The sequence below is a fragment of the Mobula hypostoma genome, chromosome 4 (genome assembly GCF_963921235.1).
Source record: "Mobula hypostoma chromosome 4, sMobHyp1.1, whole genome shotgun sequence".
NCBI lineage: Eukaryota > Metazoa > Chordata > Chondrichthyes > Myliobatiformes > Myliobatidae > Mobula > Mobula hypostoma.
The window spans coordinates 159,583,932-159,608,620 of NC_086100.1; the positions used below are offsets into that span (position 1 = coordinate 159,583,932).

At 43.0% G+C, this 24,689-nt stretch overlaps 1 protein-coding gene and 1 long non-coding RNA gene across 3 annotated transcripts in view; one reads left to right on the plus strand and one right to left on the minus strand.

Annotated features, from left to right (window-relative positions):
- The window catches only part of fam13a (family with sequence similarity 13 member A), a 280,084-nt gene that overhangs the window by 117,108 nt on the left and 138,287 nt on the right, over positions 1–24,689 (minus strand). For both annotated transcript variants that reach the window (XM_063046842.1, XM_063046840.1), the window contains exon 7: positions 12,558–12,730. In XM_063046842.1, coding sequence (XP_062902912.1) covers positions 12,558–12,730 — 173 coding nt within the window. The remainder of the gene's footprint in view (positions 1–12,557; positions 12,731–24,689) is intronic.
- Positions 3,580–24,499, plus strand: LOC134345722 (uncharacterized). Its single transcript, XR_010017754.1, has 3 exons — positions 3,580–3,991; positions 19,754–19,876; positions 24,322–24,499. It is a non-coding gene; the product is annotated as an uncharacterized LOC134345722 (long non-coding RNA).

Genomic DNA, 24,689 nt, shown 5'->3' on the forward strand with positions numbered 1-24,689 from the left:
AAGGCCCAACAGTGCCTTTACTTCCTGAGAAAACTAAAGAAATTTGGCCTGTCCCCTAAAACCCTCACTAATTTTTATAGATGCACCATAGAAAGCATTCTTCTAGGGTGTATCACAACCTGGTATGGAAGTTGCCCTGTCCAAGACAGGAAGAAGCTGCAAAAGATCGTGAACACGGCGCAGCACATCACACAAACCAATCTTCCGTCCGTGGACTCACTTTACACTGCAAGCTGTCGGAGCAGTGCTGCCAGGATAATCAAGGACACGACCCACCCAGCCAACACACTTTTCGTCCCTCTTCCCTCCGGGAGAAGGCTCAGGAGCTTGAAGACTCGTACGGCCAGATATGGGAACAGCTTCTTTCCAACAGTGATAAGACTGCTGAACGGATCCTGACCCGGATCTGGGCCGTACCCTCCAAATATCCAGACCTGCCTCTCGGTTTTATTGCACTACCTTATTTTCCATTTTTCTATTTTCTATTTATGATTTATAATTTATTTTTTAAATATTTACTAATTTTTACTATTTTTAATATTTTTAAATATTTAATATTTGTAATCCAGGGGTGGGAAGCACAGAATCAAATATCGCTGTGATGATTGTACATTCTAGTACCAATTATTTGGCGACAATAAAGTATAAAGAATACTTTGCAGTCTAGCCGGCTGGTGGCGTAGTGGCATCAGCGCTGGACTTCGGAGCGAAGGCTCCCGAGTTTGAATCCAGCCAGCTCTCTTGCGTGCTTTCCATCTGTGCTGGGTTGAGTGTCGAGCTAGCAACTTGGCCTCATAAAAATAAGAAAGCCTGCTTAAAAAAATAACACCATCATGACGGCATCCCGATGACTCCACTCAGAGTTAAGGGCTTTCTTCTTCTACTTTACAGTCTAGAAGCCAGATTAGTGAGACTGTGGGTGATAAATATGTATGACCTAACATGCCAATTTACTATTAGGGGCTGGTTATAGCCCTGACAGAATTTACGAGTGCTGAGTCAGTCATTACTGGTATAAAGACAATTACCAGAATGAATTTCACAACCAGGAAAATATTGCTTTGTAATATTGTTTAGAAATGAACATCTCTGACCAAAAAATGGAGACTAAATCTGATAAACACAGTCAGACCGCCCAACCATCCCCAAGTTAAGAACAGGTTATTTTCTTTCACTGACTATCTTAAGTTGCCATTTTTTTCCCTTCAAGGGGATAGAGGAATTCTAGAAAACATATTTGGAATAAGTGCAAATAAAAAAAAAGATTAATTGATATTTAATCCGTTCACATGCATATGTGTACAGATCTTTTCCAGTGGAGCGCTCTCTATATTTAGACTTGTACTATATTCGTCAACGAGTTCAATCAACAGAGTCACATCAGTGCAGCTTTAAGTCAACAACTATCATCGAACTGTCATAATCACCAAATCAGCATCGCCATAAGCATCAGTCAAATGCTTCAAAAGTTACAAAATATAAACTTGCTTTTAACCTGTTTCAGGCATTGCAATGAAACTTGTAGTGTTGTACTTTAGATTATAATTGTGACTTCTCATACATTATGCATGTTTACTACATCAATGTCTCTAATTGTTTTATTGCTGGGATGACTTTCGAAGAGAAAAATTAACTTTATTGTGAGGAGGATCTGAACTCAGTTCAAATTGACAAGAAAGACAATTGGCAGTATGGGAAATGTTCAGGACAGATGGAGTGAACACACTTTTATTTCCCAAATGCTCTCAGCTGCACCTTTCATCAGAACTGGAGCACAGAACCAACAGGCACAAGAGTGCACCCACAGAGCCAGATCTAGTCACTAAATCCCACTACTGACCCCTGGGCCCACTGCCACAGCATCACTATAAGGTATCACACGAGTTCAGAACCCACCGTGTCAGAGGGGAATTCAAATTCAGGCAATTAAATAAATCTGGAATAAAAACAGCTCGTCTCTATAATGGTGGCCATGAAACTATCAGATCCATTTGGCTAACTAATGGCTGTTGGGAAGAGTTAATCTGCTGACCTTACCGGGTCTGACCTATATGTGACATCAGACTCACCAATGTGGCTGCCTCCTTGGTTCTGACACAATTAGGGATGGAGAATAAATCGATTGCAATCAGATGACAAATAAATCAAAGAAACGTGTGTGTGTGTGTGTGTGTGTTCGTTCGTGTTCAGGATGACTGTGCAATGTCTGCATGTTGCGCGCGTATATGAGAAGTGTGTGTAAACACAGTGTGTATGTGCGAGTGTATGTTTGTAGATGTGTGTGGAAACAAGTTGAATGCACAGTGATTTAATTCCTTGTGCCAAAATACCATTGTGCTGGCTGTTCGAGAGAAGCCTGATACCAAATAATGTATAACCTCCTCTTGCAGCTACTAAAATTAAAAGGTTAATAACACTTGCCCTTGTTGGGAAACCAAACAAACCACAACTCTCAACCATCCAATAGAATCAGAAGTTTTACCACCATATTGTCCTTTCATATAAAAATGGTCATTCAAAATCAAAAGCTGCAAGTGATATGGCGTGGGGATGTTAATAATGGCGATGTTGGAGAGTTACTGCATTCTCATGGTGAGAGCCCCAATAATGAAGAGCTTCGAGAATTGGCAGAGCAACAAACCCTGGGTGAATCTGAGGACACGGACGGAGAAAAGGAAACATCAGCAAGAAATGTCACCACAAAATTCCTCAGCATGATCACACAAATCATGGACCAGTTCATCGATAATGACCCCTACTGGGAGCGAAGCAATAAGGCAAAGAGAGGTGTTCTAGGCATGATTTTCCGCTACTAAGAACTGCTTCATGAGAAGAAACTTCAGAAAAGGCAGTAAATCTTGAAGCCTACTTGAAGAATCAGCCAAAGTTTGAGGAGGACCCACAAACTCATATATCTCGGGTTTGATTTTTTAAAAAATCAAGCACACGTGTCTATTTACATAATGTAATAATGACCACACATAGCACTGATTTACATAGCACTCCACCTCCGAGCAACACATCCTCAGCATTAAGTGGGGTCTGAGTGTATTGGAATTGCACTCAACCCGGAGACTGGAGAGTATTTCACCATGTTTGATTTGTGGTTTGTACAGTAGATGGCAGGAAGTCTTTGGTATGACGGGGGTGATTCATGCAACACAATACCCAGACTTCTGTTTGTTTCTGTAGTTTCAATACTGATGTGACTGGTTCAGTTGAGCTTCTGGTCATAAATGATCCACTAGGATGTAGGCAGTCGGCAAGGGAATGCCATTTGCAAACTATGTATATTTCAACCATGGATTATTACAGAGAGTCAAAGTGTTGTGCAGTACAGGATTTAGCACATCCCTGCTAATCATTTTGCCTATCTACACAATTCGCATTTACCTATTCCAGTGGCTGTCTAAATATAGTGAATGTGTCTGATTCTACCACCTCCTCTGCTAGTGCATTCCAGGTATCAACCAGTTTGTAAAAAACTCTTAATCCCCAGGTCCTTTTTAAAGCCCTTCCTCTTACATTAAATTTATGCCCTCATGTTCCTAACGCTGGAGATGTGTTCCTTGGAGGTGGAGTACTATGTAAATCAGTGCTATGTGGGGTCATTATTACATTATGTGTGCTTGATTTAAAAAAATCAAACCTGTGATATGAGTTTGACATGCCTAGCAGAGGAGAAAAGATTTTTGCCATTTCCTCTACCTATACTTGTCATAATCTTATCTACCTCTATTAGGTCATCTCTTAGCCTCCTTACTCTTAGGAAAACAAGCCCAGCGAATCTCTTGGCCTTCATTATTCAGGGAACCTAGTTCAAGAGCCACAAGGCAATGTTGCAGCTCTTTAAAACCCTGGTTAGACCAAACTTGGAATATCTTGTTCAGTTCCTGTTGCCTCATTATAGGAAGAATATGGAAGCTTCAGAGACAGTACGGAGGACATTTATCAGGATACTGGCTGGACGAGAGGGCATGTCTTAATGAAGGTAGGCTAAGTGAGCTAAGGCTTTTCTCTTTGAAGCGAAGGAGAATGAGAGGTGACTGGATAGACGTGCACAGGATGATAAGAGGCATAGTTAGAGTGGATAGCCAGAGACCTTTTCCCCAAGGAGAAAATGACTAATACAAAGGGACGTAATTTCAAAGCGACCGGAGGAGAGTCTAGGAGGATAGAAACATAGAAAAATAGGTGCAGGAGTAGGCCATTCGGCCCTTCGAGGCTGCACCGCCCTTTATTATGATCATGGCTGATCATCCAACTCAGAACCCTGCACCAGCCTTCCCTCCATACCCCCCTGATCCCTTTAGCCACAAGGGCCATATCTAACTCCCTCTTAAATATAGCCAATGAACTGGCCTCAACTGTTTCCTGTGGCAGAGAATTCCACAGATTCACCACTCTCTGTGTGAAGAAGTTTTTCCTAATCTCAGTCCTAAAAGGCTTCCCCCTTATCCTCAAACTGTGACCCCTTGTTCTGGACTTCCCCAACATCGGGAACAATCTTCCTGCATCTAGCCTGTCCAATCCCTTTAGGATTTTATACGTTTCAATCAGACCCCCCCTCAATCTTCTAAATTCCAACGAGTGCAAGCCTAGTTCATCCAGTCTTTCTTCATATGAAAGTCCTGCCATCCCAGGAATCAATCTGGTGAACCTTCTTTGTACTCCCTCTATGGCAAGGATGTCTTTCCTCAGATTAGGGGACCAAAACTGCACACAATACTCCAGGTGTGGTCTCACCAAGGCCTTGTACAACTGCAGTAGTACCTCCCTGCTCCTGTACTCGAATCCTCTCGCTATAAATGCCAGCATACCATTCGCCTTTTTCACCGCCTGCTGTACCTGCATGCCCACTTTCAATGACTGGTGTATAATGACACCCAGGTCTCGTTGCACCTCCCCTTTTCCTAATTGGCCACCATTCAGATAATAATCTGTTTTCCTATTTTTGCCACCAAAGTGGATAACTTCACATTTATCCACATTAAATTGCATCTGCCATGAATTTGCCCACTCACCCAACCTATCCAAGTCACCCTGCATCCTCTTAGCATCCTCCTCACAGCTAACACTGCCGCCCAGCTTCGTGTCATCCGCAAACTTGGAGATGCTGCATTTAATTCCCTCATCCAAGTCATTAATATATATTGTAAACAACTGGGATCCCAGCACTGAGCCTTGCGGTACCCCACTAGTCACTGCATGCCATTCTGAAAAGGTCCCGTTTATTCCCACTCTTTGCTTCCTGTCTGCTAACCAATTCTCTATCCACATCAATACCTTACCCCCAATACCGTGTGCTTTAAGTTTGCACACTAATCTCCTGTGTGGGACCTTGTCAAAAGCCTTTTGAAAATCCAAATATACCACATCCACTGGTTCTCCCCTATCCACTCTACTAGTTACATCCTCAAAAAATTCTATGAGATTCGTCAGACATGATTTTCCTTTCACAAATCCATGCTGACTTTGTCCGATGATTTCACTGCTTTCCAAATGTGCTGTTATCACATCTTTGATAACTGACTCCAGCAGTTTCCCCACCACCGACGTTAGGCTAACCGGTCTATAATTCCTCGGTTTCTTTCTGCCTCCTTTTTTAAAAAGTGGGGTTACATTAGCCACCCTCCAATCCTCAGGAACTAGTCCAGAATCTAATGAGTTTTGAAAAATGCATCCACTATTTCTTGGGCTACTTCTTTAAGCACTCTGGGATGCAGACCATCTGGCCCTGGGGATTTATCTGCCTTTAATCCCTTCAATTTACCTAACACCACTTCCCTACTAACATGTATTTCGCTTAGTTCCTCCATCTCACTGGACCCTCTGTCCCTTACTATTTCTGGAAGATTATTTATGTCCTCCTTAGTGAAGACAGAACCAAAGTAATTATTCAATTGGTCTGCCATGTCCTTGCTCCCCATAATCAATTCACCTGTTTCTGTCTGTAGGGGACCTACATTTGTCTGTACCAGCCTTTTCCTTTTTACATATCTATAAAAGCTTTTACAGTCAGTTTTTATGTTCCCTGCCAGTTTTCTCTCATAATCTTTTTTCCCCTTCCTAATTAAGCCCTTTGTCCTCCTCTGCTGAACTCTGAATTTCTCCCAGTCCTCAGGTGAGTCACTTTTTCTGGCTAATTTGTATGCTTCTTCTTTGGAATTGATACTATCCCTAATTTCTCATCAGCCACGGGTGCACTACCTTCCTTGATTTATTCTTTTGCCAAACTGGGATGAACAATTGTTGCAGTTCATCCATGCAACCTTTAAATGCTTGCCATTGCATAGCCACCATCAATCCTTTAAGTGTCATTTGCCAGTCTATCTTAGCTAATTCACGTCTCATACCTTCAAAGTTACCCCTCTTTAAGTTCAGAACCTTTGTTTCTGAATTAACTATGTCACTCTCCATCTTAATGAAGAATTCCACCATATTATGGTCACTCTTACCCAAGGGGCCTCTCACGACAAGATTGCTAATTAACCCTTCCTCATTGCTCAAAACCCAGTCCAGAATAGCCTGCTCTCTAGTTGGTTCCTCGACATGTTGGTTCAAAAAACCATCCCGCATACATTCCAAGAAATCCTCTTCCTCAGCACCTTTACCAATTTGGTTCACCCAATCTACATGTAGATTGAAGTCACCCATTATAACTGCTGTTCCTTTATTGCACACATTTCTAATTTCCTGTTTAATACCATCTCCGACCTCACTACTACTGTTAGGTGGCCTGCACACAACTCCCACCAGCGTTTTCTGCCCCTTAGTGTTATGCAGCTCTACGCATATCGATTCCACATCTTCCCGGCTTATGTCCTTCCTTTCTATTGCGTTAATCTCATCCTTAACCAGCAACGCCACCCCACCTCCTTTTCTTTCATGTCTATCCCTCCTGAATATTGAATATCCCTGAACGTTGAGCTCCCATCCTTGGCCACCCTGGAGCCATGTCTCTGTGATCCCAACTATATCATAATCATTAATAACAATCTGCACTTTCAATTCATCCACCTTGTTATGAATGCTCCTTGCATTGACACACAAAGCCTTCAGGCGCTCTTTTACAACTCTCTTAGCCCTTATACAATTATGTTGAAAAGTGGCCCTTTTTGATGCTTGCCCTGGATTTGTCGGCCTGCCACTTTCACTTTTCTCCTTACTACTTTTTGCTTCTACCCTCACTTTACACCCCTCTGTCTCTCTGCACTGGTTCCCATCCCCCTGTTGTGAACTAACCTCCTCTCGCCTAGCCTCTTTAATTTGATTCCCACCCCCCAACCATTCTAGTTTAAAGTCACCTCAGTAGCCCTCGCTAATCTCCCTGCCAGGATATTGGTCCCCCTAGGATTCAAGTGTAACCCGTCCTTTTTGTACAGGTCACACCTGCGCCAAAAGAGGTCCCAATGATCCAGAAACTTGAATCCCTGCCTCCTGCTCCAATCCCTCAGCCACGCATTTATCCTCCACCTCATCGCATTCCTACTTTCACTGTCGCGTGGCACAGGCAGTAATCCCGAGATTACTACCTTTGCAGTCCTTTTTCTCAACTCCCTTCCTAGCTCCCTATATTCTCCTTTCAGGACCTCTTCCCTTTTCCTACCTATGTCATTGGTACCTATATGTACCACGACCTCTGGCTCCTCACCCTCCCACTTCAGGATATCTTGAACATGATCAGAAATATCCCGGACCCTGGCACCAGGGAGGCAAACTACCATCCGGGTCTCTGGACTGCGTCCACAGAATCGCCTATCTGACCCCCTTACTATCGAGTCCCCTATCACAACTGCCCTCCTCTTCCTTTCCCTACCCTTCTGAGCTACAAGGCTGGACTCTGTGCTGGAGGCACGGCCACTGTCGCTTCCCCCGGGTAAGCTGTCCCCCCCAACAGTACTCAAACAGGAGTACCTATTGTTAAGGGGCACAGCCACCGGGGTACTCCCTATTACCTGACTCTTCCCCTTCCCCCTCCTAACCGTGACCCACTTGTCTGCCTCCCGTGGCCCCGGTGTGACGACCTGCCTGTAACTCCTCTCTATCAACTCCTCACTCTCCCTGACCAGACGAAGGTCATCGAGCTGCAGCTCCAGTTCCGTAATGTCAGAAGTAAGTTCTTTACACAGAGAGTGGTGGGTTTGTGGAACACTCTGACAGGTGTAATAGTGGAGGCAGATACATCAGAGGCGTTTAAGAAAGTCTTAAGTAGGCACATGGGTGAAAGAAGGATTGAGGGCTATAAAGGAGGGAAAGGTTAGATTGATCTTAAAGTAATTTAAAAGATGGGCTCAATACTGTGGGCTTAAGGGGCTGTACTGTGGTGTAATGTGTGTTCTAACTCTCTATGATAGAGGGAATGAAAGATTTTAGGTAGATGATAGGCACCACAGAAGCTGCCACTTCCGGCTGGTGTCAAGCTTGTTGAGTGTCAGATGAGAATAGTACTCATCCAGACAAGTGCAGAGCATTCCCTCACACTTCTGACTTGTGTCTTGCAGATTACTGTCAGCAAGCTCTGCGCAAATAGATTTGGCCCCTTGCATAAAGGCAGCTAATTTTGCTCTGGTGGATTATGTTCAACTTCGAGCCAGACATTAAGAGTATCAGATAGCTGCTTAGCATGAGCCAGGGAGAGTGCATCTGTGGAGTGGTGAAAAACAAACTGCTGGAGGAACTCCAGTGTCAGTATTTTATGCTCCAGATCCCAGCACCTCGAGTGACTCATATCTCCCCGTATGGGGTGAACAGGCTTAAACTACTGTGGCAGTGTCATCAACCCACTTATGATCGGAAATGCTGACACTGTTAGGAGCAAAGGTTCTTATCTTCACAAGTTCCCAGTTCTCATACCTTTGTCCTAATCAGCACAAGAACTTTGTTCACTGAGCATTACAGAAAGGGGCCTGTTCTGAAACGCCAGTGGTTCTATGTAGCTTCTCAGTGCTGGACCCCTTCCATCTCAGACATGAGAAAGCTGCACACGTAGAGAGTCATGTGGGTTCTCTTTTGCTGACATATGCCATTCACCTTGGCAAATGTGCCCAGGAGCTTTATCAGTGAGTTGATTTGGTGACCCTTTCTGATCAGTAGACACACACACACACACACACACACACACATATGGGGGTGCACCTGAGTGACAGACTTGAGTGGAGCACCAACACAGAGGCTCTGTACAAGAAGGGCCAGAGTTGCCTCTACTTCCTGAGGAGACTGAGGTCCCTTGGAGTATGCAGGCCTCTCCTGCACAAGTTCCACCAGTCTATTGTTGCCAGTACAATCTTCCATGCGGTGGTGTGCTGGGGCAATGGCATCAACACAGGCTCAATAAACGGATTAGAAAGGCTGGTCCTATTATAGGAGTCAAACTGGACACACTGGAGACCGTGGTAGAACAAATGACTATGGGAAATCCTGGCAATTGTGGGCAATGTTTCTCAACCTCTACATGTCACCTTGGCTGAACAGAGAAGTAGTTTAAATAATAGACTAAGACTCTACTGTGCTGCTCCAAAGAGCGCTATATGAGGTCATTCTTACCCTCGGCAATTAGGCTCTATAATGACTCAACTTATAGCCAGGGAAGTGATGACACCCACTCCCCCCCCCCCGACTGATTAAGGTAATTTATTTTTTATTCTTTCTACTTCTCTTCTAATATTCGTATATCTGTGCACTTGTAATGCTACTGTGATACTGTAACTTCCTTTGGGATAAATGAAGTATCTACTTATCTATCGAACATGTCAGGTACATTTGCCTCGATGGGAACCCGGAAATCCCAAAACTGGATGACCTAGAACTGGGGCAAAGCCTTCCAAACGTTTTCATGTAATTTGAGACCTCAAGCCAAATCTGGAGGAAAGGTTGTTCTACTTTCCACTGTTGTTGAGGCTTTCATGTTGCATGGCTCCCGGCATTTGAAGGGCAAACTTCAAACAGTTGCTAGCATTGGAAAAGTATGCACAGTTGTATGGACAAGCCCACAGTGTGCTTGCAACCTTGATTTCAAACAAGGCAGTTGCTGGCTTGCTCGAACTTGTCCTTGACTATGTCAGTCGGGTTCAGCGCGTTTATGTTAAACCTGCACTATTTGTAATGTACATCCAGGAGAGCGCAGTAGGGGTGGGACAGAGGCAAAGGTGGCAGTCAGCCACAAGTCAAAATGGGAGTGGTGCCACAGGAACAACTTCCATTTACATGACATCCTTCACCCGTGGATGGGGTACAGGTTGCCTACCAAATATTTGAAATGGAGAGACACCGGGTCATGAGGTCAGTTATTTGCAAAGCTTTAACTGCCAGTCAGAATCAGATTTATTATCATCGGCATGTGTCGTGAAATTGGTTAGCTTAGCAGCAGCAGTTCAATCCAATACATAACGTAGAAGAATAAATAAACGTATAGGTACACTGAATAGATTAAAAATCGTGCAAAAACAGAATATATATTAAAAATGTGAGGTAGTGTTTACGAGTTCAGTATCCATTTAGGAATCGTATGGCAGAGGGAAAGAAGCTTTTTCCTGAATCAGTGAGTGTGTGCCTTCAGGCTTCTGCACCTTCTGCCTAACGGTAACAGTGAGAAAAGGGCATGCCCTGGGTGCTGGAGGTCCTTAATAATGGATGCTGCCTTTCTGAGACACCGCTCTTTGAAGATGTCCTGCGTACTTTGTAGGCTAGTACCCAAGATGGAGCCAAATAAATTCACGGCTTCTTTTGGTGCAGTAGCCCCCGATACCAGACAGTGATGCAGCCTGTCAGGATGCTCTCCATGGTACATCTATAGAAGTTTCTGAGTGTTTTTGTTGACATACCATCTCTCTTCAAACTCCTAATGAAGTATCATTATCATTATCCTAGAGCATCAATAGAAAAAAAAGAGAGAAAAAAATGATCTGGAGGGAGCATCCATGGAATAAGAGGGGCTGTAGTAGTGGGGTGGATACTTGCACACTTGACTTTTAATTCAGCATCACAATTACAACACAAAGAATATAAACTATACACGACACTGGAGAGAGAAAAAAATACTGCCAAAACAAGACCTTAGGGGAAAAAGGTAAGGATAGAATCAGAGTCAAAGCCATTGTAGTGCAAGAGGTGTAGAGTTCATTGCTGAGGTAGCAACTAGCCAATACCATTCATGGATGGTGCAGAGATAGCAATCTAATAGTTGCATCCACTCCCTCTAACACAACCCCACAGTGACTACAACAGTATTGGAGTTAGTTGCCGTGACAAAACTCCCCGATCTGTATTTCCTACCACGGTGGGGGAAAAAGGCAGCTTGGAATGCCACCACCTCTAATTCACACACCTTCCTGACTTGGCATCATTTTGCTATCACTGGCCCCTAACCTTGGAAGTCCTGGCACCAACAGCATCCACACAGACAGCTGGCTCCCCTTATTTGGATCAATGCCTGCCTCACTAGTGACAAGCGATAATTAGAGCAATAATTTCTTGTGCATTACTCCGGTTGTTATATTTCAAGCAGATGTGCTTTCACCACAACATGATGCATAAAGCTGACTGAACAGGTTATCACACATTACTGGCACTGGGGACAGTTCTATGAGCTGGTTCTGCTGGGAGAGAGGTGCCTAGCTTGGAGAAATAAAGACCGGCAGTTACTCTTAGCACCTTAAGACAGAACCAGCCCCTGCAAGTTCAAAGGAACGTATTCCTTCTCTGACAGAAAGAATTATATAATGTGTACAAGCATTCTCTAACCTTTATACCCATACATATTTCAAAGGTAATACATGATTCACAGGTCCAAGTATCTCATGATGGGCCACAATGGTTCTGCATAACAATTTTCAAGTCATTTCAGTAATGCTGGGTCACGGGACATGCATTGCAAACTCGAATACTATTTAGTTACTCCCCATCACTAATTGCTCAAGGACTCAAGGGCAACATAGCAGCACAGACAGTAGGGCTTTTGCCTCACCGCACCAGGGAACTACATTCAATCCTGACGTCAGCTACTGCTGTGTGGTGTATGCGTGTTCTCCCTGTGACTACGTAGGTTTCTCCTGGCTTTGGGTTCTCCAGTTGCCTGTCACATCCCAACGCCATGAGGGTTGGTTGGTTAAATGGCCACTCAAAGTTGCCCTTAGAGTGTGGGATCTGAAAGGAATTATTGAAAATGTGGGCAGAATAAAAAATGGGATTAATGTAGATTAGTGTGGGTGGCTGATAGCATGAACTCGATGGGACAAAAGGCTTGTTTTCATGCCGTATCTCTCGATGACTCCATGTTATTAAGAGGCAACTGCATTACCTTAGTCATATATAGACCAGGCAAGGCTGGCAGATTTCTAGTTCCTGAATATCACTGAACTGCGGGTATATAACAACAAGCTTGCAGTTTCAGTCACAATGCTGGAAACTGGCTTTTTCATTCGGGTTATTTAAGGAACAATTTAAATTCCCAAGCTGCTGTGGTGGGATTTGAACTCCTGGAGCATTGGACCAGGTCCTTGGATTGTTTTATAAAAAAATAATTTAACCACTCTGTTTTCATTAAGTGTCAGACAAACCTGTTTATCTCCATGTCTTTTATACTGGAGGCAAGCTCCTCGGATGACTCCATCTCTTCCTGGCTGGCACGCCTGACAGGCAGTGTCCGTGTTGTTTCTGGAGTTCCAATTGATTGTTCTGGTTGAGGCACAAGGAAAGTTCCTGGAATGACTTTGGGCCTTGTCCTTTTGTTCTGCAATAGAGAAACAGAATTTCTTAAAACACAAAGTATGCAGAGCCAGCAGGCTGATATTGTATGTAATATATTCAGAGAATCACTGCAGCACAGGTCAAGGCTAATTAACCCATTAAGATGGGTCTTAGCAGAACAATCTGACGTGACTGGGAATGAGGCCATTCATTCAAGTCCTTGCCAGCTCAATGAGTAATGCAATCCCCCACTAAGTCTTCCCAACATTCCTATCAACTCTCCCAGTTTCTACCATTTACATATACACAACCAGAAAACTTCAGTGATTTATCGATCTAGCATGGCTAAGGGAAGAGGGATGTTGCAACCACGGATTCAGCAGCGCAGTCGATACAGCAATTGCGCTTGTGAATTTGCACGTGTCAGCTAATTATTATTTAATCGTGATAGTATTTAACTCCATACTTGTCGAAACTTGGACAGAGCACAGCAACGCTTCTCTGCCTGTTTGCTTTCAGTCTTCTCTGAGAAATTGGACTTTCGAGTGAACTGACTCTGAAGACTAGCAGTAATCGTTTAATGTTTACATTTTCTTTTCAGCTGCAGTATAGGCTTCGTTTCCCATTTGAGAGTTTTAGTTAACAGCCCTATTTGGCCTAGCGTTTATTGTTTACTTTCCCTTTAACACTGTTCACATTAAAGTTTGTGGACTATCGACCTGCTTCAGTGTCTCTCACTCCGCACACGGGCCAAATCCGAACCAGGTAACAGCAGGTAACAAGAGAAGGTGCAAACTTCAAACGAAAGATCAGGATCTCCACATTGTCCCACTGTACTGGGTTTCATTCCCCTGCTCTTTCCAAGTTGCAACCACAGATTGACTTTGTTTCCATCCTTGTAGACGGTCCTTTCAGATCATACACTCTTCATAAAAATGTTTGACCTCACATCATCCCTGTACCTTATGGCCATAACATTAAATCTGTAGCTCTCTGTTCCTTGGTCCATCTGCTAATGGGAACAACCTTCTACCATCCATTTACCTTACTAAACCATTTCTGATCTTCCATGTTGACCGATGTTCTGCTCTCTTCTTTCCAGAGTTTTGGTTGTCATTGCTTTTAATGAAACTTATTAAAAAATGTATCAGAAAATTCATTAGGAAATATATTTAAGTCACAATTAAATTCTCTCTGTGCACTGCCAAGGGATGCTGTATGGCTGCTTACACTGTACGTGTTCAAAGACATTTTATCTATGCAGGTATAACTGTGACACAACCAGGAAAATATGTTGCATCTATTTATATACATTTCAATCCAGCTTTATGCATGCTATCAAATGTATCATTAGGGAAAAGGAGCAAGCCAACTAACTTTGAAATATACTATCCCCTTGAATCTGATGGACACCTCTTCAAACCTAAGCGATAATCTCACTCTTGGGTACTCTTAGCCCACTACTTGGAAGATTTTCTCCTCATGTCCCACCTGAACGTTCCTGCTCAAACATGGAAAAAGGAAAGAAAAAAAGCAAGGCTAGAACTCTCTGTACAAACAAAATATCATGACCATAAGATATAGGAGCAGAATTAGGCCATCTGGCCCATTGTGTCTGCTCCATCATTTCATCATGGCTGACCCAATTTTCCACTCAACTCCAATCTCCTATCTTCTCCCATCTTCTCCCTGTATCCCTTCATGCCCTAACCAATCAAGAATCTATTGATCTCTCACTTAAATATACATACAAACTTGACTTCCACAGCTGCCTGTGGCAAAGAAGTCCATGGATTCACCCTCTGACTAAAGAAATTTCTCCTCAACCGTTCTAAAAGGACACCCCTCTATTCTGAGGCTGGAAACATCCTCTTCACATCTACTCTATTAAGGTCTTTCACCATTTGATTGGTTTCAATAACGTCACTTCTTATTCTTCTGAATTGTAGTGAATACAGGCCCAGAACTATCAGATGTTCTTCATATGATAAGCCATTCAATCCTAGATTCATTTTCGTGAACCTTCTTTGAACCCCTCCAGTTTCAGTACATTCTTTCTAAGATAAGGAGCTCAAACCTGGTCACAAAACTCCAAGTGAGGCCTTACAAGTGCTTTATAAAGTTTCAACATTACAGCCTTGCATTTATATTCTAGTCTCTTGAAATGAATGCTAACATTGCATTTGCTTTCCTCACCACAGACTCAACCTGCACAAGGACTCTCAAGTCCCTTTGCACCTCAGTTTTTTTGTAATTTTTCTCCATTGCTGGGAAGTAGGTACAGAGATGTCAGGGGTAAGTTTTTTACTCAGAGAGTGGGGAGTGTGTGGAATGGGCTGCCGGAAACGGTGGTGGAGGCGGATACGGTAGGGTCTTTTAAGAGACTTTTGGATAGGTACATGGAGCTTAGAAAAATAGAGGGCTATAGGTAAGCCTAGTAATTTCTAAGGTAGGGACATATTCAGCACAACTTTGTGAGCCAAAGGGCCTGTATTATGCTGTAGGTTTTCTATGTTTCTATTTAGAAAACAGTCAAACCTTTCATTTCTTTTACCAAGGTGCACGGCCATACACTTCCCGACACGGTATTCCATCAGCCATTTCTTTGCCCATTCCCCTAATCTGTCTAAATCCTGCAGCCTCTCTACTTTCTCAAAACTACCTGTCCCTCCAACTATTTTCATATCATCTTCAGACTTTGCAACAAAGCCATCAATCCCATCTTCCAAATCACTGATATTTACTAATATAAAAAGAATTGGTCCCAATACAAGCCCCTGTGGAACATCCGAGAAGGCTCCCTTTATTCCCACTCTTTGCCTCCTGCCAATCAGCCACTGCAGATGAAAGAATTTAAGATAAAAACAGAAAATGCTGGAAATGGTTAGCAAGTCAGAAAGGGTTAAGCAGAGGCACAAGAGATTGCAGATGCCGGAATCTGGAGCAAAGCAGCTCAATGCAGCTCAGAGAGCATTGTGTAGGGAAATGGACAGTCAGGGTTTCGGATCAGCATCTTCACCTGGTCCAGAATGGTCTCACTCGGAAATATTGACCGTTCATTTTCCTCCATAGATGTTACCTAACCTGCAGTGATCCTCCAGCTTTTTGTGTTGTTCCAGAAAGAGTTAACATTTCAGGTCAGCGATATTCGAGAGATGAAAGGCTCCAATGAAAAACCATTGTCCTACAACTTTAATACTGCTTTTTGTCAAAGGTAGTGGCTTTTCTGTTGAATATTCCCTGAACTTTCAAATTTTCTTTCAGATCTCTAGCATTCGCAGTATTTATTTTTGCCTGTGTGTATTAATTGTTCTTATTTAATTCATTGGAGGTGTCTTAGCAATAAGCTAAATTTGGCAGCACTGACTTGGCCACCTGCACAACACTTGAATTTATATTACATATGTATTCATGTGTACATGCACATGCGCACACACATATAAACTTGCACACATGCACAATTACACCTTCACACATAGCCAAGCACACGTACTGCTTCTTAGCCCTTACACTTGGACATAGAGGTACACATGAGCAGTAAGCACATATCTATTAAGGTAAAATGCAATTTAATGGATCTAGAAAGAAATTACTAAGCAATTTAGTGACAGAAAGAAATTACTACAGTGCTTTTCCTGACCACAAAAACACTTCAAATAGCTTTACAGCCAATGAAGAGGTGCAGTCACTGTTGCGTTGGGGCATTACAGCAGGAAATAGGCGCTCTGTGAGCTTCCACAGGAGCAATTTGAAAAGCAAGCAGGACAACACAGTGACAAAGTGGCTAATACTGCTCTCTTACCCTCCAGGATATCTGGGTTCAGTCCTGATCTCGGTTAATGCCCTGTCTGGAGTTTGTACATTCTCTCTGTGACCTTATGGGTTTCCCCCAAATGCTCTCGTTTTCTCTCACAGCAAGAGAATGCTGAAAGGTTAATAGATGACTGTAACTACCCCTTAGTGCAGGCTATTGCAAGAAGAATCAAAACAGGAATTGTAGCGTGAGTGAGAATAACTGCAGAGGTATAGAGGAAAAGGATTTTAAAGATTGATAAGGTCAGGGTATTGGGGCTAGAGGTGAGGGACAGTCTGGTGTTCAGCTCACTGCTCTGTGAGATTTACTCATCTATGCACTGAACTGAGGATGTGGCCTGCAAACAATGGGCTCCTAGACTGGCCGTGACCTGCTTTGTGACTGCGGACTCACTTCCGTGAACTTCAATTCTGAATGTTATTTGCTGACTTTTATTGTTTGCACGATTTGTGTTGTTTTTCCTGCACATTAGGAGTTTGATGGGTCTTTTTTTTAAATGGGTCCTATTGGATTTCTTTGTTTCCTGGCTGATTGTAAGGAGACGAATCTCAAGGTTGTCTGTAATATACGTACTTTGAATAGGTGGGGAGGAAGGAATGGGATGCTTCCTAGGGGATGCCACCTAGGGGATGCCAAAGGACTTGATGGACCAAATATCCTCCTTGTTTAGTTGAAAGAGAATGTAATTTTAAGTTGTAATAAATAATGGCACAGACACTCAAAATAATTTGCAACTTTCTTCAAAATTGTGCCATATTTTCAGTTCAATATGACCTAGGGCAAAAGTCACTGGGGGCTTGCATTGAATCAGCACCAAACACTCCCTCGAATGTGAGAGATTGAGAGATTTGTGAGAAGGGGCCAGTGAGTCTTTAGGAGAGCATCTTACTCACTGCTGTCAACCCAATTAAACTTGTACTCAAAGTGCAAATTTACTTTCTGCTTGGCACCTCCATTGATTTGTTTTCCAAAGACTTTTTGTCAGTTGCTTTGGCAACACTTGGCTTGGCCACGATCCTGGAAGGTTAATCATGAGGCCCATCCCAGCCATTCCAATGGGCATTCCTCACCCACTTTCAATTCAAAACAATCCCTGGGTTGTACAAGAGTCCTGCTCCTGAGAACTGCCCATAAGCTGATTATTCTGTAAATCTGTGATTTTTAATATCACTCCACATACTTAGAACATAGGAGGTAAAACCGTATAATGCAGGAACAGGACCTTTGGTCCACACTTGTGCTGAATTAAACTAATAACACCTAATCTCTACTGCCTACACATAATCCATATTCCCCCAGTCTCTGCATATTCATATGCCTAAGATCCTCTTAAACACCTCTATGGTATTTGCTCCTGGCAGCGCATTCCAGGACCTCACCACTCTGTGTAAGAAACCTGTCTCACACATCTCCTTTGAACTTCCCCCCCTCACCTTAAATGCTTGCTCTTCCGTTTTTGCATTCCTTTCACCTTTAGATTAAAAAGTGGGCAATGAAGGTGGAGTGGAATCAGGAGCAACACTGTCGTGAGGCACTGAGTTACCCAGCATGGATATAGGCCCTTCGGCCCATCAGTCTGTGCAGCCCATCAGCCAACCATTTACTCTAATTCTACCAGGGGAGATTGAAAAGGAGATGAGTTATTAACTTCAAACTTTTTACATAATCACAAAGCGCTGAACTGCATGTGCATGTAAAGAGAGCTGTATAACTCATTTACCTCTGCCTTAGGCCACAAACTTATCAATCATCCCCGCTGTGGACACTTTCTGGAGGTCCAAGTTCTGTATGCTCCACGACCGCTGGACTAAGTGTGTAAATGTAGGAGGGGACTATGTTGAAAAATAAATGTGCTAGATTTTCTAAAATTGACTCCTTCTACCTTAGGCCACGAACATATCAATCACCCCTCGTACACTGATCTCATTTCATTCTTCCCACATTCCCATCAACTTCCCCAGAATCCTACCACTCACCTACATACACTAGTGGCAATCAACCCATCAATCTGCTCATCCTTGGGATGTGTGAGGAAACCAGATCTCCCAGAGGAAATCCATGTGGTCACCAGGAGAACATGCAAAATGCAGACACTGACTGTGCCAGAGGTCAGGATTAAAACAGGGTCACTGGAGCTTTGAGGCAGCATCGCTCTCCACTGCGTTGCCAAACTCACAGCGAAAACTGGATTGGGGTCCACGGAAGAGTTCCAGAAGAATATACAGTTCTTTGACAAGGATCTTGTGCTTTCCAAACATATTTGATGAATAAACTCTTCTTGGTCTTCCTGCCGGGTACAGGTATTGATAAGAACCAACGTTTCGATGACAAACTCTACCATCTTCATCAGGGATCAAGCTCAGGCATGTCTAGTCCCGTAGTATTTATACCCACTGTATTCTGACCATCCTGATTGGTTAGTCCTCATCCAATTATAAACAAGGTGGGAAAGCAGAAACCTGATTGGATGAGGACTAACCAATCAGGAGGGACGGACTACTGGGGTATAAATACCGCTGAACTAGACATGGCTGGGTATCATCCCTGACGAAAATTGCAGAGTTTGTCATCAAAATATCAATTATTACTGATACCTGTACCTAGCGGGAAGCCTGAGAAGAGTTTATTCGTTCTTGACAAGGCTTACAATTCAGCAATTCATTGTGAAGTCCTTGATTGTCTTTCCCAAGACAAAGTATTCCAGGCTTTCCTGCAGTATTCTGAAAGGGGCAGTGTTCCCAAAAGAACTGGATAGATTGGATACAGAGAGGATGTTTCCATTAGTAGGAGTGTCTAGGATCTGAGGGCACAGATTCAGAATAATTGGATGTACCTTTAAAACTGAAATGGGGAGACAGAAGTCAGTGAACCTGTGGAATTCATTGCCATAGAAAGCTGAGGAGGTCAAGTCATTGTGTTTGTGTCAGGAAGAGATTGATATGCCCTTGATTGGTAAGGGGGTTAACAGTTACTTGAGAAGGAGGGAAAATGCAGTTGAAACAAAAACTACAATGATTGAAAGGTGAGGCAGATGTGATGGGCTGAATAGCCTAATTCTACTTCTATGTCTTATGGGCAATGGCGGGCAAATTTCTGGGCCATGTGAAAGAAATCAGAAATGTGATCTTTATTTCTTCTTCTCCTGAATAAAAAGACATCAGCTTTTCAGCTGCATCACACTAAGAAATATCACCATGTCATTAAGCACGCAGGTAAATTTACTTTAATAATGTCACTTGTTTCCCTCCACAGACGCTGCCTGACTTACTGAGTTCCTTCAGTATTTTGTTTGCTGCTCTGGAGGTGGCGAGGAAACTTGAGTATACCACCAATTACGACAAATTTTTTGGACACTCCTGCAGCATCAGCTTTAACGTGAGCTATTCAACGACCTTTATGAACGTCTGGATTAATATGAAGATTTATACTAATTTCATTTTTCAATCATAATCATTTAAAATTTTCATTAAAATTGTCATAGAAATTCACCCTCAGATGGTTGTTTAAAAGTGTAATATGTATATAATAATAGACCATTTCCAAAACATGGTCCCTTTAAAAGTCACCATGACTGATTGCAGCTATTTTCAAAACTAATTATCTATTTGATCAATTAAATTAAAGCTTCCCAGGTACCATGGTAAAATTGGAACACGCGTCTGGTTCAATCATCGGCACTCCTGGATTATTTGCTTAGCAACCACACACATCATATTTTTCCAACACAGTAGGAGATAATTCAGTCTATTAAATCTGTACTAACTCCCAGCAAACCAACCAATCAATCCCACATTTGTTCTCCTTTTTTTTACTTTTAGCAGTGCATTATTCTCCTCCTCTACATCAGCTCCCCTTTGATTGTCTTGCTACATACCTGCATGAAGGAGTAATTTACAGTGGCCAATTAATTCAGCAGCGCATCCTTGGGATGTGGGAGTAAACTGGAGCACCCCGTAAAAAATCAATTCAGTCACAGGGAGAAGGTGCAAACACCACACAAAGAGCACCTGATATCAGGATCGAACCTGGATTGCTGGAAGCATGAGGCAACAGTATAAACTGCTGCACTCCCATACTACCCACTATCTCAATTCTTGCCCCTAATTTCCAATCTGCAATCTCTAGCTGTCCAGCTTCCTTCCATTTTTCTCCCTTTTTAAATTCCCGCCAGCCTTCAAGGAATTAAGAGCTGTTACATAATCAAAAGACTACCTTTGCTTCCTTCAGTTGTCCAAATCCTAGGCTTGAGAGCAGAGGATAACCTGTGGGTTGGTGACTGAATACACCAATCCAGTTGTGTAACCTGACAAAGCTCAGGGCAAGCTTCTTCATAGCTCAACACCGCAACTACACTGCATGTCCAGCTGAAGAGAGCGAAACCAAACCTTTTCCTGCTGGCTCGTCCACTGTATTTGTTCCACTAAAAGTCCATTGAATTTGAAAGGCAAAGCAGTCTTGTTTATATCTAAACTGCAGTCAACCTACTCTGCATTTTTATTGTTTCAATCCGCCTTTCACAGAAGGGGAGGAAAATCAAACGGATTAGCAAATTCTGTGGCTGAAGGAAAACAAGAAACTTGAGGCATTGAATCAGAGTTTGTGAAGCATATCTCTTCCTTCAACAGGCCAGAACAATCACAGGTTTGGGAGGTAAAGGGGGAGGGGCACTATTTTTCCTGTTTTGGCAGTATGCCCAGCACAAGTGTAGCTAGTTACTTATTACTCTAGAACAGCCGACATTCCCTGGATAGTAAGGCAGCAGGAAGAAAATCAACCAGGGTGGGCAACACAAGGCATGCAATAATTTTTTTTCATGAGAAAACCAAAACACTGCAGAAATCTAAAACGAAAATAGAAAAAGCTGGATGCACTGTGGGTCAGACAGCATCCCTGGAAGGAGACACAGGAGGAGCAGATGCTGGAAATCCGAAGCAACACACAAAGCACTGGTGGGCCGGGTAGCATCTGTGGAGTGAAATGGAGAGTTGAGGTTTTGTGCCGAGACCTCCTCATCTGCACTGGAAAGAAAGAGGGGAGATAGTCAGGATAAAGTGGTGGAGGAAAGGAACAAAAGAATAGCAACTCATACTCAATCTGGGCAGTCTCCAACATGACAGCATGATCACTGAACTCTCAAACCTCAGGTAACTGCTCCTCTTCAGTCCCTTTTCATTTCCTTCTTTTATCTCTCCTGATCTAACTGGTCTCCTTCACTCTATTTCATTCCTCTCTTCAACCATATTTACCTGCTCAACACCAACACACTCCTCCCACTGGTTCCCCTGCCCACAGTCCTCCCTTTATTCCATGCTCCACCATCCTCTCCTTTCAGATTCCCCTCATCTTCACTGATGAAGTGTAGTTCCTCAGGTTTGCATTGAGTCTTGTTATTACTGACAGCATTATACGTCCCGTAGAAGCTACCTGTTTGTCACTTGCATTATCATCTATTTCACACTGTAATCCCACCCTTCCAAGGGATTGCAAAGGGCAAAATTGGTCCTCTGGAAAATCAGAATGGTAATCCATGCGTGGAGCCAAAACAGATGATGGAGATCTTAAATGCATCTGTATTTACTCAGGAGTCAAACACAGAGTCCACAGAAGTGAGGCAAAGCAGCATCAACTTCACGGACCCTAAACCGATTACAGAGAAGAACGCAAACACGAGGAAATCTGCAGATGCTGGAAGTTCAAGCAACACACGCCAAAGTTGCTGGTGGACTCAGCAGGCCAGGCAGCATCTCTAGGAAGAGGTACAGTCGATGTTTCGGGCCGAGACCCTTCGTCAGGACTAACTGAAAGAAGAGCTGAAATCTCTTACTAGCTCTTCTTTCAGTTAGTCCTGACGAAGGGTCTCGGCCCGAAACGTCGACTGTACCTCTTCCCAGAGATGCTGCCTGGCCTGCTGTGTTCACCAGCAACTTTGATGTGTGTTACAGAGAAGGAGAAGGTGTTTTGCTATCCTGAAGCAAGTCAGGGAGGATAAATAGAGAGGCCTGACAAGGTGTTCCCTCAGACCTTGCAGTAGGCAAGTGCAGAAATTGCCAGGGCCCTAGCAGAGGTATTTAAATCATTCTGAGGGACAGGTGAGGTACCTGTGATTGGAAGATAGCTAATGTTTTTCCACTGTTTATGAAAGGCTCTGAAAATAAGCCAGGAAATTATAGGCTGGTGAGCCTCACATCAGTAGTGGGAAAGTTAGTGGATTGGAGATATAAATACTTGGATAGACATGGAATGTTTAAGGATAATCCACATTGCTTTGTGCATGGTAGGTTGTCTCTAATCAATCCTATAGAGTTTTTTTTTTGAGGAAGTTACCAGGAAAGTTGATGCAGGCAAGGCAGTGGATGTTGTCTACATGGACTTTAACGAGGCACTTAACAGGGTCCCACATGGGAGGTTGGTTAAGAAAGTTCAGTTGCTCGGCATTCCAGATGAGATAGTAATTTAGATTAGACATTGGCTTTGTGGGAGAAGCCCGATGGTTGCCTCTCTGATTGGAGGCCTGTGACTAGTGGTGTGCCACAGGGATTGGTGCTGGGTCCATCTGTATCAACAATCTGGATGATAATGTAGTTAACTCTTATCAGCAAATTGTGGATAACACCAAGATTGGGGGTGTAGTGGACAGTGAGGAAGGCTGTCATGGCTTGCAGTGGGATCTGGACCAGCTGGGAAAAAAGGCAGATGGAATTTAATGCAACAAGAGTGAGTTGTCGCACTTTGGTAAGACCAACCAGGGTAGGTCTTACACAGTGAACAGTATGGCATTGAGGAGTGCAGTAGAACAAAGGGAATCAGGATTACAGGTCCATAATCAAAAGTGGCATCACAGGTTATTAGGGTTGCTAAGAAAGCTTTTGGTACATTGGCCTTCAAAAAAGTATTGAGTAAAGGAGATGTGATGTTATGTTTAAGTTGTTTAAGACACTGATGAGGCCTAATTTGGAGTATTGTGCAGTTTTGGTCATCTACCTATAGGAAAGATGTAAACATGGTTGAAAGAGTACAGAGAAAATTTACAAGGATGTTACTGGGACTGGAGACCTGAGGAAAGATTGAATAGATTAGGACTTTATTCCATGGAATGTAGAATATTGAGAGATTTGATAGAGGCATACAAAATTATGAGGGGTACACTGTAGATAGGGTAAATGCATGTAGGCTTTTTTCCACTGAGGTGGGGTGGGACTACAACTGCAGGTCATGGGTTAAGGGTGAAAGATGAAAAGTTGAAGCTGAACAAGGAGGGAAACTTCTTTACTCAGAAGGTGATCAGAGTGTGGAACGAGCTGCCAGTGCAAGTGGTGCATGCGAGCTCGATTTCAATGTTTAAGAGAAGTTTAGCTAGGTACATGATAGTAGGGATATGGAGGGTTATGGTCCTGGTGCAGTTCGATGGGAGTAGGCCGTTTAAATGTTTCAGCATGGACTAGATGGGCCAAAGGGCCTGATTCTGTGCTGTACTTTTCTATGACTCTATGACTTCCCTCTACAGCCGAATTTCAGAAGCAGTGTAGGAAGAATCAATAGAGTCAAGGGTTATGAGGAATGGAAAAAAAGTGCAGCAGAGACCAAGATCAGAATATCCATAATCTCCTTGATTAGAGGAACAGGCTCAAGAGGCTACTGGCCAACTCCGGCTCTGAATGTTATGCACACTATGTTGACGCAGTATGTGTGGCAACACTTGTAGGCTGTCCCCAGCACAATTCTTGGACTGTGTTGGCTGTTGATGCAAAATGATTCATTACCCTGTATGTTTTGATGTTTTAATGTACATGTGACAAATAAAGCTAACCTTTAATTCTCAGGGGCTACTGAGAATGGAGCAGAGATAAGTCCTGTCCAGGTGTGAAGATTGCTGCTCCCATAGAAACCAAGAGACCTTTCTAGTTTGGTGCTAACAAAATAAACTCTGAATGGGACATTCAAAAGCTGTGAAGTAAGTATTAATTTTCAAGGAAATTTGCAGTAATTATACCTTCCTATCAGGTGCAAAGACGCAAAAACTGTAAGAGCTCAACCATATATTATAGGATAAATTAAGGGTAGTTTTAACTCTAAGGAAAGGGTATATAAAGTTATCGGAAAGAACATTAAGCTTAAAATGTGGGAATATTTTAGACAAAGATTGGGAAACAAAGAATCTGATAAAAACATAAGGAAAATAGAATATGGT